The sequence below is a fragment of the Pteronotus mesoamericanus genome, unplaced genomic scaffold, assembly GCF_021234165.1.
Source record: "Pteronotus mesoamericanus isolate MK-2021 breed Mesoamerican mustached bat unplaced genomic scaffold, CSHL_Meso_final scaffold_1066, whole genome shotgun sequence".
Lineage (NCBI taxonomy): Eukaryota > Metazoa > Chordata > Mammalia > Chiroptera > Mormoopidae > Pteronotus > Pteronotus mesoamericanus.
The window spans coordinates 912,589-928,178 of NW_026555299.1; the positions used below are offsets into that span (position 1 = coordinate 912,589).

The 15,590-nt window shown below is 58.8% G+C and overlaps 2 protein-coding genes across 4 annotated transcripts; one reads left to right on the top strand and one right to left on the bottom strand.

The window, feature by feature from the left end:
* On the top strand, positions 1 to 6,363 carry PSMC3 (proteasome 26S subunit, ATPase 3). Its single transcript, XM_054586987.1, has 12 exons — positions 1 to 270; positions 488 to 571; positions 1,135 to 1,260; positions 1,730 to 1,834; positions 1,950 to 2,012; positions 2,276 to 2,413; positions 2,853 to 2,996; positions 3,115 to 3,263; positions 4,103 to 4,199; positions 4,979 to 5,124; positions 5,950 to 6,031; positions 6,185 to 6,363. Exons 1-12 carry the CDS (start codon positions 196 to 198, stop codon positions 6,293 to 6,295), a joined length of 1,320 nt encoding a protein of 439 aa, XP_054442962.1. The 5' UTR covers positions 1 to 195; the 3' UTR covers positions 6,296 to 6,363.
* A 2,312-nt stretch (positions 6,364 to 8,675) lies between these two features.
* SLC39A13 (solute carrier family 39 member 13) lies at positions 8,676 to 15,231 on the bottom strand. Of its 3 annotated transcripts, none has more exons than XM_054587178.1 (10): positions 15,162 to 15,231; positions 13,401 to 13,709; positions 11,768 to 11,881; positions 11,356 to 11,480; positions 10,857 to 10,964; positions 10,661 to 10,750; positions 9,899 to 9,949; positions 9,479 to 9,607; positions 9,198 to 9,297; positions 8,676 to 9,091 (listed from the first exon to the last, which is right to left on the bottom strand). In XM_054587178.1, exons 2-9 carry the CDS (start codon positions 13,699 to 13,701, stop codon positions 9,235 to 9,237), a joined length of 981 nt encoding a protein of 326 aa, XP_054443153.1. In that variant the 5' UTR covers positions 13,702 to 13,709; positions 15,162 to 15,231; the 3' UTR covers positions 8,676 to 9,091; positions 9,198 to 9,234. The 3 variants fall into 3 exon arrangements, with proteins under 3 accessions (XP_054443153.1, XP_054443152.1, XP_054443151.1); XM_054587177.1 differs by having other exon boundaries at positions 9,475 to 9,607; XM_054587176.1 differs by having other exon boundaries at positions 9,198 to 9,607.
* Positions 15,232 to 15,590: the final 359 nt, after the last annotated feature.

Genomic DNA, 15,590 nt, shown 5'->3' on the forward strand with positions numbered 1-15,590 from the left:
GTCCTGTGGCTCATGCGTCGTCTTTTGAATTGGAGAAGCAGATTCGCTGGGACAACGCGGCCGGAGCTAAATCGGCCAGAGTCAGGACTTGAAGAAAGAGGTCAGCTACTAGTCAAGAGCTGGTATTAAGAAAGATAGTGCTAATTTTAGGCCAAGGCTCCTACCCAGCCCGATCTTCGACCTTTTCCTCGGGAAATGAATCTGCTGCCGGAACTCGAGAGTCCAGTGACTCGGCAGGAAAAGATGGCGACCGTGTGGGATGAAGCTGAGGTGCGCTCTGGAAGAGCTTGGGGTCCTCGAGTCGAGGCCAGAGGGAGACCACCTTGGCGGAAGGGGAGATTTGGCGCGGTTCTAGAGTGGTGGCCGCTTGGGATATGGGCAAGGATGCTGAATCCTTCATTCTAGTCTTATGGGCGGGGAAACTGAGGCTGAGTGGGTTTGGAGAAAGCGGATACTTGCCCTCAGTTAAATTTTTTTTTTTTAACAGCAAGATGGAATTGGAGAGGAGGTGCTCAAGATGTCCACAGAAGAGATTATCCAGCGCACACGGCTGCTGGACAGTGAGATTAAGGTAGGCATACAGGGCAGGCCAGGGTGATCCCAGCTGCCTCCCTAGGACAGCCATGGGGACCGTGGCGTCCTCCTTGGAGCAGAAAAAGAGAAACGAAAACTAAGCCTTAAGAGGGACCAGAAGAGGGACAGGGTATTGGGAGACCAGGCCTGAGAGCAGGAATCATCGGACTGCCTATCCCAGCGAGGGCTTTAAGTAGTGCTTTAGAAAATCCTTCTTTCAGGAAATCTTCACTTTACAGGTGAGGAAACAGACTTAGAAAGTTTTTATATTGAAGCACCCAGGCCTTAATAAGCGGTGGAAACTAGAACCCGTATTTGACCCAAAGTCCTGCTCTTTTCCCTCTACTACAACTGCTTCCCCAGGAGGTCTCCAGGCTGGCCTCCTGTTTTGACTTCTGTGGGATGTGGACACAGCCAGGCTCAGCATTCAGAGCTGAGTGAGCGGATGCCGGGGTGGGGGTGGGGGGCGGTTCCTTGGGCAGCCTGGACCTCACCCATTAGAAGGCCCTGGGGTAAACTGAGCCAAGGCTGAACATTTGCTTCCACTCGTCTTTGCCTCAGATAATGAAGAGTGAAGTGTTACGAGTCACCCACGAACTCCAGGCCATGAAAGACAAGATCAAAGAGAACAGTGAGAAAATCAAAGTGAACAAGACCCTGCCGTACCTTGTCTCCAACGTCATCGAGGTGTGTGTGTATGTGGAGGGGAAGAGGGGTTAGTGGGGCCTGGAGACAGCCTGTGCTGGGCCACTGGGGAAAGAGTGGGTGCAGTTTTGAGGCCCAAATTGCATATTGCGGCACCCCTCGAGGGTCCCCCTTCCTAGTGTGAGCTTCTGGTGGGTTGTACAGGGCTGGGAAAGGTCTCAGAAGCTTCACGCCTTCTTTTCTACTGGCTGTTTTTCCTCAAGGGAAGATGAGTTGTGTGTAGAGAAGCATCACCTAAACAAAGATCTTATCGATACCCTGGTTTATCAGCTGCACTTGCTGAGCTCAGGGCTAGACTGAGGAGTGAGGTAGGGATGGTCAGCCCTGCAGATGCCGGGAATGTCTCAGTCCAGGAAGCGCCTGGCGCTGGGGAGTTCAGTGCGCTGAGCAGGGCCACTTCATCTAAGCTTTTTCCCTTTCCCCACTTCATCTAAGCTTTTTCCCTTTCCAGCTTTTGGATGTTGACCCCAATGACCAAGAGGAGGATGGTGCCAATATTGACCTGGACTCCCAGAGGAAGGGCAAGTGTGCAGTGATCAAAACCTCTACACGACAGGTGAGGCTGGGTCAACAATAGGAAAACTGAGGAGGGTGAGGGGTGCATGTGGGAAAGGACTGGGGAGCCTTACTGAGGGCAGTAACTGAGGCTGCTTCTGGTATCTTGCCCACAGACCTACTTCCTGCCTGTGATTGGGTTGGTGGATGCTGAAAAACTGAAGCCCGGAGACTTGGTGGTGAGTGGTGTCCCTGAGCCCAGGGACAGCTCTTCTAGTGAAGTTTCTCCTGCTGACCAGCTGTACCCGGCCCCAGGCATAGGTCACTGTTGGCCCTGAATCTCAGCAGAATAGCCCGGAGAGTCAGGTCCTGTCGACTTGCTCTTGGATGTGTCGCCCAGTTCCCTATCATTCATTCTCTTCTCTCTACAGACACCTGTCACCCAGCCAATTCATTAGGCCTTGAGCTTGGACAAATCTGAAGGCTTTGTCTGTGTCCCCAGGGTGTGAACAAAGACTCCTATCTGATCCTGGAGACTCTGCCCACAGAGTATGACTCACGGGTGAAGGCCATGGAGGTGGACGAGAGGCCCACAGAACAATACAGTGACATCGGGGGCCTGGACAAGCAGATTCAGGAGGTGAGGGTGGTGTGGCGGCCACTAGCAGCCTCGCCAGCCTTTTGTGTTTCTCTGTTTCATTGACCGGGGCACTGCTCCCTAATGTACCTCTTATCCTCATAGCATCCTAGTGGGGCAAGAAGGATGCTATGTGACAGTTTAGGAGACTTGAGATCCAGCGAGATTGAATGACTTGCTTAGAGTCACAGAATGTTAAGGCCAGCCAGAGCCCGGACTGGAACTCAGGCTCAGCGTGTTCCCACCATACCCCGCTGTTCCTGGAGAGACCGTCAGCCTGGGTGGGAGTGGGCGTTGTGTGTTCTCCTGATATGGGGGAAGGAGGAGGCAGCGTCCCTGAATCGGAATAGGAGGGTTGCAGATGGGGGTTGAAACCATGAAAAGTGGGGCTGTAGGGGCCCTCAGGGCTTCGCCCTCCTCACACAGGACTTCTTCCTGGCAGCTGGTGGAGGCCATTGTCCTGCCAATGAACCACAAGGAGAAGTTTGAGAACTTGGGGATCCAGCCTCCAAAGGGTGTGCTGATGTATGGGCCCCCGGGTACGGGGAAGACCCTGCTGGCCCGGGCCTGTGCTGCGCAGACTAAGGTGGGTTCTTTGGGAAGGGTGAGGAGGAAGTGGGCAGAGCTGAATGCTACAGGCCCAAAGGGACCTCCCGTGGTGCCTTTGGCCTGACTCCATGAACCCCTGTTCCCACCACACCCAGGCCACCTTCCTGAAGCTGGCTGGCCCCCAGCTGGTGCAGATGTTCATTGGGGATGGTGCCAAGCTGGTCCGGGACGCCTTTGCCCTGGCCAAGGAGAAAGCGCCATCCATCATCTTCATTGATGAGCTGGATGCCATCGGCACCAAGCGGTAAGGGGGTGCTGAGTGCCGCCAGGGGTCTCTTCTAAATCCTACTACCCCATCTGTCCCCGTTACTGCGATGACGCAGCTCTGCTTTTGTCGTTCTACTTCCTGAATTCCCTTCTTACTAGCCTCTCTGCTTCTTATTTTTTTCCCTGACCATCCAGTCTCCTCCCAGCTGGCAGTGTGTTTCTTACAAAACCTGATCACGTCACTCACGCAGCCCCTCACAAAGGGGTCCTACTTCACACCCTCTCTGGGCCTCCCCCATTGTTCCTTGGGGTGGATGCTTGCGCCTGCCATGGCCTGCAGGGTGCCCGCGCCTCTCTCCCTGCTTCCCTCTGGCCTCATGCTGTTTCTGCCCCTGCCTCCCCATCCATCTGGACTCCCCGCGGCGCCCCCTGGGCCTGCAGGCCCACCCTGGCTCTGTGGTGGGAGAGATTTTGTACCTGTTGTTTCCTCTCTGGAATGTGTTTTCTTTCTTCCCTCTCCTCCAATGATTGGTTGCCCAGCCGATGTGTTTTCAGCCTTCAGATCTCAGCTGAAGGACACTTCACTCCAAGCCTGGCCTGGCTGGCTGTATTTCTAAGCTTAGAGCAGTTTGCAAGGGCGCGCTCATCCAGGCAGTGGGTGGTTTTGCTCACGCTTTATCCTCAGCTCAGCCCTGGACCCCAGCAGTCAGCAGTTTCACCTTTTCTGTGCTGGTTTCTGGGCTGGGGGCCCCAGGTTTAGCGAGACATTTCCCTACCCTGGACAGGCAGGTTAGGCTTCTGCTGGGTGGAGGGAGAAGGGAGGTCTCTTCCCAAGCAGTGGCCTCACCAGCGTCTTGGGCCTCCCGTGTCTCTCAGCTTTGACAGTGAGAAGGCTGGGGACCGGGAGGTACAGAGGACAATGCTGGAGCTTCTGAACCAGCTGGACGGGTTCCAGCCCAACACCCAAGTAAAGGTGAGTACTGTTGAAGGCGAGGTATTGTTAAAGATGAGGAATGTGGGCCTTAGAGGTAGGGTACCTTCTCGGTCACCTCGCTATTAACAGCTGCTGGGTTGGCCAAAAAGTTGGTACAGTTTTTTCTGTAAAAGGCATGTGTTTCATTTTTACCAATAACTATTGATTTGGGTATTTGGAGTAGTCTGCTATCTCTCCCATGTGGTATAATGTTGACTGTTCTCAATTAATGCCTCGATTTGATCGCTGTCAACTTCAACTGGTCTACCTGACCATGGAGTATCGTTCAGTGAGAAATCTCCAGCATGAAACTTTGCAAATCACTTTTGACATATTCGATCAGTCATAGCCCCTTCTCCATACATTGCACAAATCTTTTTTTTGTTTGTTTTGCGTTTTTACCTTTCTTGAAATAATAAAGCATAATATGCCGAAAATGTTGCTTATTTTCTTCCATCTTCAGTATTAAAATGGCTACACAAAAATTCACCAATTTTGATAAGTATTTTTAAAATGCATGCTGACATGACAGCTGTCACAATACAGTGTAATGAAATTGCTTCGAATGAAGTTAAAGACAACTAAATGCTACTGGAGCCATCTTACAGAAAAAAACAGACGAACTTTTTGGCCAACCCAGTAGAACAGGTCTGTCTTGAACACCCCCTGCCCTTTCACCTGGACCCTGGACTATCTTTCTGCCTCTTGTGGCCGTGACTGTTGCCTGTCTGTGAACCCCTTTCTCCTCAATACAAGTTGCTGCTGCTTCGTTTGCTCAGGTAATCGCAGCCACGAACAGGGTGGACATCCTGGACCCTGCCCTGCTCCGCTCAGGCCGTCTGGACCGAAAGATTGAGTTCCCGATGCCCAATGAGGAGGCCCGGGCCAGAATCATGCAGATCCATTCCCGGAAAATGAATGTCAGGTGAGCAAGGACACCGAGAGCGGGGCGCTGAGCCCTGAAGGGGCGGCAGCACAGGAGCCCTGTTTTGTAATCAAAATTAAGGTCTGTTTTGAGCTTCCCCAGGCCCCTGCCCATCCCCTTTGCACAGCCCATTCACACTCAGCAGACACTTCTACACAACCACCTCCATTTCTCCCCAGGTGCCTGAGGAAGAGTCTTGTTAAGGCCCAGACCTTAATTCTGGCTGCTCCTCTCCTTCCCCGTGATTGGAAGGTCTGCAGGCCAGAGGCCCTCAGTTTCCCGGCCTCCCTGACCCCAGTGGATGGGCACAGCCCAGCGTGGTCCTGGGGAACCAGCCAGGGGCCAGGTGGACCTGGGGTCAGATCTGTGGGGCCTTTAACAGGCAGCATGACCTCCAGGTCTCCACCTTCTCATCTGGTACTTGGGGATAGCGGCCCCGACCTCATGGGGTTATGGCACCATCAAGCACAGTGCTTGGCACGCGAGACCATTAAGTGGCGGCAGCGTGCTGACACAGGGCCGGCGTTACCTAGCCGGGGGCGGACGGCCACCCTCCTCTCCACGCCCTCCTGCTCCCCGTCTCGGCCTGCATCAGCCCCTGGGGTCTCAGGTACACGTTTCTAGAAGGCTAGAGCTTGAGACAAAAATAACCTGGCTGCCCCCTCCCTCCCCTCAGCTTGTACCAGGAAGGTAACAAGGCACAGTGGGGAAGGGACTTGGCTGCAGTCACAGGGCGAGCTGACTTGAAGGGGCCATGTGGGAGCACATCTGCTCCCCCAACCCTGTCCCACAAGTAACAGTGCTGTGGCATTTGTCCTCCCTCAGTCCTGACGTGAACTATGAGGAACTGGCCCGCTGTACGGATGACTTCAACGGGGCCCAGTGCAAGGCTGTGTGTGTGGAGGCGGTGAGTGGTGGGGTGAGGTGGTGGGTGGGTGCGCCACGCTCCCTCCCCTGGACAGGGCAGGGCTGTTTGGCCAGTGGAGACTCCTGAGGGGAGGAGGCTGAGAAGGCCGGGACCCCCCCGGGCACACCTAGAGCCTGCCTGTCCTGGGTGCAGGGCATGATCGCACTGCGCAGGGGTGCTACGGAGCTCACCCACGAGGACTACATGGAGGGCATCCTGGAGGTGCAGGCCAAGAAGAAAGCCAACTTGCAGTACTACGCCTAGGGGTCGCCCGCCACCTCTCTCTGGTCCCTCCCTGGTTAAAATTCCCAATAAAAGATGGCTCAGGTCCCTGTCACCTGTCTGTCTCACCTTCCCTGGCCTCTGGAAGAGCGGGGGTGCTTGCACGAGAACCTTCGCCAAGGGCTGCTGCTGCCTGGAAGCTCAAGACAGCTGTGGGCCCTCATCCAGTCGTCTGGGCGAGGACTTGAGCTGGCGGGGGGCGGGGCGTGAGCTGCTGCAGCTGTCCTCTGTCTTCCGGCCTCTCCCACCTTGTTCCTCCAGCACCCCCACCACCACGCCCGCCCCACCTCGCTGAGCTCAGAGGTTGTGGCGCTGCAGCTCAAGAAGGAGGGCCCTACACAGAGCCAGCCTTCCCCTTCTTTTCGAACTTTGGTGCTCTGGCCCTCAGCCTTGCTTCCTTGGAAAGCCAGGCTCTGGGTCTTTTCCCCTTGAAACTCCTTTGTTTCCAGGCCCGAGTCTCCTGTTTCCCCACAGGCTCCCTTGTCTCTTTTGGTCCATTTCCTCTGGCTGAAAAGGGAACCTTAAGCAGGACCCACTGTGAGAGGCTTTCTAGGCCTAACCTTTCGTTATGCTGTGTTCGCGAACACGGCTCTGCCGTCAGCCCCACTTGCTGGCAGACCCCATGTCCTTTGAAAGCCCCCCTGAATGGCCTTCCAGAGTTAACGGCAGTCCCATTGACTCCCCATCCTTTAGCTGAGGAGCCCAGTGGAGCCTCCCAAGTGCTTCTGGTTCTAGGCCCAGCCACCCAGGTCCTGCACTCCCCCTCATAACCACTTGGGGCGCTCACCTGGCCCTGGCGTCCTAGTAAACCTGCAGGCACCACCTGGGGCTCAATGCAGCAGCCCCAGCGCTGCCAAGGGGAGGGTGGGGGCCGGCCAGAGCCCTGGGTTCCTTCCTTGACAGATGAGGTGCAGACCCATCAGATCCTGGGCACCTCAGGTGCAGCAGGTCGCTGCCTTTGCTGAAAAGGATGACTCAACCAGGCTGAGGGTGCTGCCCCCGTACTGGACTCAGTGATGCCGTGCAGACTCTCTCAGCCAACAGGCTACTGGCAGCTGCGTGGCTTGCTTGGAAAGGGTAGGTGGGACTCCGCTTCCCCTTCTTTCTCCTGAGCGCACTGTGGGGAAGCAGCGCGCCCCCCCCCCCCCGTGCCTGGTCCTGTCCTTACACAGCAGTCAGAGGTGGGGAGGGTGTGGTTTTGAAGGATCTGTATTTTCTTTCCTTTTTAATGAAAAATAATTTCATTGAGGCTAAACCTGCAGATGCCTTTGTGGATGGAGGTCCCTTTGCTGATTAAGTTACTCAGAATGAGAAAAGGCTGCTGGCTCATGGGCCTGTATAATGAGGGCACCACCCTCGGGGGAGCTGTGGGCTACAATGCACAGCGCATGAAACATGAAATGCTGTCCTGTTCAGTGGAGCACTGCAGGGTGGCAGTTCAGAGACGAGCACAAGGCAGAAGGGTGGAAGGTGGGGGCAAGTGGAGGCTGGCAGGCAGCCGGGGCCATGGAGCCGCCGGCCTGGCTGGGGCACAGGTGCCCGTAAGAGCCCTGCTCGACTGTGGGTGATGGTGTGCAGAACAGAGGCAGCACGTCTGTATAATCTTTATTTGCATCTTATATATAGAACAGGTATTTACAGATACAAACAGAACCACAGCAAAACTGCTGTAAAACCATTCAGACTGTCTTAATGGCCACTTCTGAGAACGTCCAGTCGAGCAGCAGGGCTGGGGCCTGGCTGTGGAGTGGCCAGCTGAGTACCTGGGCGCCAGCCAAGGGAAATAACTGGGGATTATGGCTTCAGCGTTCTCCCGGAGCACATTCCTGAGCGCTGACGACATGGGGTCTGCGCCACCCCCAGCTGACCCCTCCTCAGTGGGGCAGGAAAAGGGGCCCGTGCAAGGAGGGGCAGCCACGAGCCACTCTCTTCCTGCCCTTGGAATATCCGCCTGGACCTTGGGCTGGCACAGGCGTCCCTGAGCTGGACCGGGAGGCCTCTCTGGCCCGGGGCTGCTGGCTGCCCTGCCTGCTGCTGTTTGGCAGCTGGAAGTGGCAAGGGCTGCTGGCGCAGCGAGGGAGCATTCACCAGCGGCAGAAGCCGGCCCAGGGCGGGCGGCCAGGAGGAAGGCCTTGGAAAGCACCTCCCACCTCTGTGCTGGGAGGGCTGAGTGTCAGTGCTGAGTGGGGCTGGGGTCTGCAGGGGTGCCGCTTCGCCTTTCTTTGGCCTTAGAGCTGGCAAAGGAAGGGCCAGGCCGATGGATGCAGCAGGGAAGTTGCCCGACTTCTGCCCAGGGTGGGTGCGTGAGCAGAGGTTTACTCTCTCAGCCAGGGACCTACGGCGCCCCCCGCAGGCGCCAGCTCTGGGGCTCCTGGTGGGGCGAGGCCGCTGCGAGGGTGCAGCGCTGCTATTCCTTTGCTGCCTGCTCTGGGAGGTGCAGGATGACAGGGTGGCAAGGAGAGGGGCGCAGTGCGGCTGGGGGGCAGGCGCGGGCCCCGGGCCGGAGGGATCACAGTGTCGGTCTCACACACCGGTGTTCACACGTGCACACCACACACACACACACACACACACACACACACACACCCTCTGGTCTGTTGGGAGGCTCGCTGGCTCTCACACTCGCCCCCTCTGCCTCGCACACGGTCACAGGGTAAATCCGAGTCTCTTATTGCTGTGTGGGGGGTGGGGCACCAGAGACGTTACTCCACGAAGAGCGAGAACAGCACCATCACCAGGATCCCCGCGCAGAGGAGAAGCACTTGCTGCAGGGAGTGCCTGTGGGGGGAGGGTTCAGGGCTCAAGGGGCCTTATGGGACGAGGTGGAAGGGGAAGAGCCCCTACGTGTCCCATGAGTGAGTGTCAGTCCCAGTGGGCCACTCACCATGGGTCATCTTCCTCCAAGAGGTCGGGCAGCACGTTCACGAGGGCGATGTAGAGGAAGCCACCAGAGGTGAAGGGCAGGATCCAGGCCACAGTCTCCTCTGCAGTGGGAGAGGGTCCACTGGCTGGGAGCCCAGGGAACTGTGTGCGCCCCACCTCTCCCACAGGGTGGGACCAGGGGCAGAACCCAGCCTGGACTTTGGGGGGAGCAGCCGTGCCCTGGGCTGGGGCCCCTCTGCTGACCACCACCTGCCTGCCCCCACTCACCACTCCCGTACCTACTCCCTTGGGGGACTGTGTGCAGATGGCGAAGCAGGCCCCCAGCAGGCCCCCCAGTGCCGTCGAGAGCTGCAGCTTGGCTGCGCTCCATCGGTCAAAGCCGGCCCGGAGCAGGATGGCAAAGTCGCCCACCTGAGGGGAGGTCCAGACGATCACTCTGGGCCCCAGCAGGCCCAGACCCTGTGGGCCTCCGGTCTAGAGACACACACATCAAGCCCCCCGCAAGGGCCTTCTGTTGGTCCCCAGCCCACGTGCCCTTGGCTAGCACCCCAGGCCTGGGGAGGCTGCAGCCTGAGGGGCCGAGTAGCTCCATGCCTCCCACGTCCAGCCCCTGAGCTGCCGCTGCAAGGCAGCCCCATCCCAGTGCCCCACGCCCCAGCTCCAGGCCCCCAAAGCTGACCCGTGGGACCCTCTGGAACTCACTTCATGAGGGATCTCGTGCAGGAGGATGGCCATGGTGGTCAGGAGCCCAATCTGCAGGAAGGGGAGTCTGTGGGGTCTGTGCCGAGGGCCAGGGCACCCACTTGTCCCCTCGGTCTACCTCTATTTGCTCTGCTCTGGCTGGCCACCATTTGGCGACTAGAAATCCAGCAATCAACCTGCCCCCATGAAGCTAACAGTCTGGAGGAGGGAGGCCAGCATTGAGCACACATGCAAAGAACCGTGTGATCACACACGCTGTGACAGCTGCTGTGCAGGATGGTGGGACTGGGGGCCTCATTAGACGAGGGGTCAGCAAAGGCCTCTTTGAGGAAGTGCCTTTAGGCCAAGGCCAAAAGGCTGAGAAGCCGGCCGTTCAGAGTGGGAGGAAGAACACTCGGGCAGATGGCGCAGTGTGAGGTGAGGCCAGGAAGAAGGAAAGAGCTTGGGTGTCCAATAGTAGGCAGACAGAGGGCAGAGGAAGAAGGTGGGGGAGAAGCCTACAGAAGTTGCCTGGCAGAGGCCCGTTGTCCCAACAAGAAGTGTTCACACCAAGGAGAACAGGCCAGTGGCTCGGGACAAAAGAAGGCCGTGTCCAGGAGAGTGGTGGGGAAGACTAGGGGCTCAGACAGGGGCGCTGCCGACACAGGGGGCAGCGAGGGATGGGCTGGAGGCCTATTTTGGAGGTAGAGCCAACTGGTCAACACGAACACCATCGTTTGCACTGGAACCGCCTGGGTCCCACCTGCCCCGACCGCCACTCACCTTCTTGCTCACAAGGAAGCTGGCAGCCACAGCCAGCCCGTGAGTGAAGTTGTCTATGGTGTTGGCCAACAGGTTGAGATAGCCACTGACCTGCGAGAGGGGGAGAAAGCCGGCTGAACGGGGCAGGCAGGGCTGACCTGGGCCGGCCACTCGGGGCGGGGTGGCTGCAGGAGGGGGCCCTGAGCGGGCCACTCACTTTGATGCTCCGGACCACAGCGCTCAGGCCGGGCTCTGCAGCCGGCTGGGCCAGAGAGTGGCCTCCATTGAGCGCGGCGGCAGCAACAACGGGGTCTTTGCTGGGGGCCTAGGGCCAGGAGAAGGAGGGAGAAGTGACATTAGATGCCCCCCCACGTGGCCAGGGTGGGTGCAGAAGGGGAGCGAGAGGTGGAGAAACAGGCAGGGACCTCCCCTTTTATCTGGCTGGACTTCTCTGTTGCTCAATCAGCTGGGGGCCCCCAAACTCAAAAGCCTGCCTCCCACACTGCTGTTGCTATCAGTCTGCGAGAACAGGCCGCAGCGGGGGCTGACGCCGTCCCTCCCCAGACCCTCCCAGCAAGCTGGCCCCACCTCCAGAGGTCCCAGGAAAGGGCCAAGAGGCCCTTCTTTCAGGGTTCAGCTCTGAAGCTGAGCCTCCAGCCCTGACGCCACCACAAAACGGAGACTGCGGTCCCCAGGTGCTGGAGTTTCAGGCTCACCTGGTTGGTCCCCTCCTGGTCCTTGCTGTCCAGGAACATCTTCTCCAAAGCCAGGAAGGTCAGGAAGCCAGCGATGACCCATAGCCCCAGCTGCTGTTGCTGCTGCAGGCGCTGCCCCTCACCACCTGCAGGGGCAGCACTGACAGGCCAGGCCAAGCCAGGGCCACAGAGGGGGTGCCGTCTGGAATGGGACCTAGGCCGGGGCAGGGACAGGGGCAGGGGGCCAGGACTGGCTGGTGGGGCAGCAGGACCCCAGGGACTGCTGCAGGGACCAGGACAAGTTCCCTGCCAGAGGCCCAGAGCCCCTCTCCCAGTCATTCCGGCAGAGCAGGCAGGGCCCCAGCCAGCGCTGGGTATGGGGACCAGCTCCCCCAAGCGCCACCCCCTGCCCCCAGCCTGTGACCTCACTCACCAAGACTGGAGCTGCACGTGTAGGCCCAGGCCTCAGGCAGCAGGTGGAGAAACACGTTGCCCAACAGCCCTCCCAGGGCAAAGCTGAGCAGCTGCTTCAGGCGCCGGGCCCCAGCTGCAAGGCACGGATGCAGGGCCTGGGGGCTGGCCTACCAGGGCCCCGGCCGACCCCTGCCCCTCCCAGCTTATGGCTCTTTGTGTTGTCCCACCCAGCTCGTCAGCCTCTCTGAGGCCAGACAAGGGCTGTTGCCCTTCCTTGGTCCCCGCCCCCAGGCCCAGCAGGGGCTGGGTGCTCCCCAGAATACTCCAGACCGCCGATGACTGTGAGCCACTGCTGCCTCGTGCTCAAGGCCCCAGCAGCTCAACCCCCCAGCTGGTGACCTGGGGCAGAGTACTGCTGGGGCTCAGTTTCCCCTTCTGTAAACTAGGGATAATGGTACCTATCTGACAGAGATCTTGTGGGAATCCAGTGACAATGCACAGAGCAAGCACTCATTAAATGGGAATTTTCTTTTCTCAACCACTGTTGCTCTCAGCAAAGTAACAGAGATTTGGGGACTTCTGCCAGCCTGCAGCTTCCAGAGCTGGAAGTGTCTAAGGGGGCCATATCCAAACGGTTTGAAAGAAACTGAAGCCCAGAGGGCAGAGGCAGTGTGACTTCAGGATGGTCAGAGAACCTCCCCGTACCTGTGCTTCCCCATTTGTCAAATGGAGCTAATCATCCAAATCCTCCCTACTCTGACCTCGCAGGTCACACAAGACGGGTTGAGCTGATGCGCAGGAGTGACGCCTCTGTCCGCAGCCTGTGTGGCAGCCCTCAGCCCAGTGACCGGGAGCATGAGCGCCTGGGGCCCTCTCAGACTCACTGCGTCACACTCTTGGGTGGGGGCGAAAGGCACCTGTATTGTTAGCAGCTCCCCATCCGACCTTGTGGGCTATTCATTACAACATGTCATTTGTGGATAGACGGCACATGCAGACCATGCAAACGGGTAGCCAAGGGAAAGCCTCCACCCGTGCCTGTGCCCTGCCTCCCAGACCCCTTCCCAGAGGCATGCCTGCGACCAGCCTCTCGTGTGTTCGTGGGCAAGGCTGACCCAGGGGCTTCTGGTGTGAGAGCTCCTCTGCACTATGCACAGAGACCACAGGGAAAGGCAGGGCGTTGCTGGCCACGGCACCCTCACACCCAGCACCGGGCCCGCAAACACACAGCCTTTTCCCTGCTCCAGGCAGTGCTTTGCTGATATGAGTTCACTTAATTGTCACAATAGTACCTATGAGGTAGACACTACTGTTACCCCCATTTTTAACGTTGGCCTGAGGCAGAGCGAAGTTAAGTAACTTGCTCAATGGCACCCAGCTGGGAAGTGGCAGAGCCAAGATCTGAACACGGGCCTCTGGCATCCATATCTCTATCCACTATCTATATTGCTTCTTGGTGAGTGTTCGCTGACAGTTACTCTTTCAGAACAAAAGAACACACATGAGTGAACAGATGAGCAGTGTGCACCCTGGTCTCACAGGACCAAGGCAAGAAATCATATTCTGCCCTCACTCTCCTCCTCAGTCACACCGTAAGCTGGGATGTTTCCCATGCTGCTGGCTGCCCCAGGGTGCAGAGAAGGGTCACCCACCTTCTGAGCGCAGCGTGGTCCCCATCTCCAGGGGAATGACCAGTAACGGGAAGACCCCGCTGAGTCCCACCATGAGTGAGCCCAGGAGGGAGCAGATCCAGGTGTCCAGCCTCTCCCCGCTGAGCAGGGCCCCCCAGGACTCGCTTTCCTTGTTGTCTAGGCGACAGGCTGCTGCAGCCCCCCGGCTCCGGAGGGCCTGCTGGGAACCCCCAGCCCCTCCCAGGAGCTCCAGGGCAACAGCAGCGAGGAAGAGGAGCCTTTGGCCCGCCATGCCACAGCCAGAGCAGGGACATCCAGGCATGCCAGGTGCTGAAAAACACAAAGGCCACTTACGTGAGCTGCCACCCTAAGCTGAACACCAGCTTAAGAAATATGGCATCTTCACTTTCCCGATCCACCACGTCCCGGCATCTGCTCTCCCGCTTGCCTGGCCCACGGCCTCTGGAGATCCAAATGGCGGGTGCCCAGAGCAAAGGTTCCCTGCTTCTCCACACTCCAAGGACCACACATTTTTTCCTTCTGGGCGAGTTTCAGACTGTGTGTCAGCACGTCTGCCCGAGGCTAAACTTTCCCTAATGACAGGGTGAGGCGCTGGCTGGGTTCCCCTCAGCCACCGGCAGGCCCGGCCCAGCCGGGTGTCTCTCGCTGCCAGGGGAGGTTTTGCCGCCAGGATGCACCCTGATGAGGACATCGCAGGGACTGAGGCTGGCACTATCTAGCTTGATGGGACAACGTTAGGAGGTGCAGGTGGGGAAGCCAAGCAGCTGAGCAAGGACAGGACCATTAGAGCTTCTTCCTAGGAAACAAGCCCAATGTCCCTGGGGTACAGAAACAGCTGGGGGTGGGAGTGAAGAGAAAGCATCCTTCACTTAGGAGCTGCCTCAGAGATGCTCAGAGCACTGCCATTAACTTTGTGTTACTTCCAGCTGTTTGACTGCGGGTCCCTGCAGCCCCCTCTCGAAGCCTCAGTTTCCTTCTCTGTAGAATGAAGATAAATGTCGCCTCCCTCACACAGCTGTGCACATGAGAGGAGCCTGATAATGCCAGTGAATGTGTCGGGCATGGAGGAGGTACAGAGAGCCCTTCTTGTGTTGTCGGAGGCCCACAGCACTGGGCAGCAGGAATGTACCCAGCAGGTCACCACAGGACAAGGATGTGAATCAACCAAGGGAGAAGTTCCATCTGGAAACTCAGGCATGAGATTTAAATGTGGTCTGCCCTGCCTCGTGCTGGCTGTGACCTTGAGCTGCAGATGTCCCTGCCTCAGTTTCCTCATCTGCTGCTAGAGGTGGGAGGGAGGGGAAGCAGCTGCCTCTGGCGGTGGAAAAGATGTCCCCGTTCAGGATCTCCAGGCTTAAACGAGAGACCCTGATGAAATTCCCTGGGCTCCACTGGGGTCCAGAGGCGGGACAGGGCCAGGGCGGGCATGGAGGCCGAGGCGGGTCACGTAGCAGTGAGGGGACGACAGATTTAGGAGAGGGGAAGGGGGTGCGGAGTCAGAGAGGAGAAGGAAAGGAGAAATTAAGAGGCAGAGGCAAGGGAAAAAGAGCTGGAGATAGTGGGAGAGGCAGAGGAGGAGGGGGAGAGCGAGGGAGGGGTGGGGGGCCACGCGTGGGCGACGGGGGGGGAAGAGCCAAGGAGTTTAACTCCGGGCTCGGCGAGAGGCCCAGGGCGGCCCAGGGAGAGGCGGGCCGGGGTCTCGGGCATCGCCGGGTCCATCTCGCCCGGGACGCGGGCCCTGAAAGTCTGGCGGTCACTCACCGTGCGGCTGCGGCGGCGGTGGCGCTCCGGGCGGCCCCGGCCATCCAGCTGCGGCGCCGCGCCCCGCCCCAGGCCTGCCCCGCCCGGCCCCGCAGCCCGGCCCCCGGCCCGGAGCCGCCCCCAGCACGCGGCCACGTCACACGGGACCTGTCCGGAACCCGACACGCCGCGCGCCGCGGTGTTGTGGGGAGTGGCTGTCCGGGAGCGCTTCCGTTTCGCGGCCATGGGGGATCCGGACGCCCAGCGCACTTCCGCTGGGCCCCGGCCACGGGGGTGGTGAGGAGGGCCGGGCGGAAGTGGGAGAACCGTGGGTACCGCGCTCAGCCAGGCTGGGCTGGGCGAAGGCGGTGGTGCCGCAGGGACCGCGAGCCGCTGGGCGGCTGGGCGTGCGGGTCTGGGTTCCGCTTCTTCTCTCGGGCTGCAGTCTTC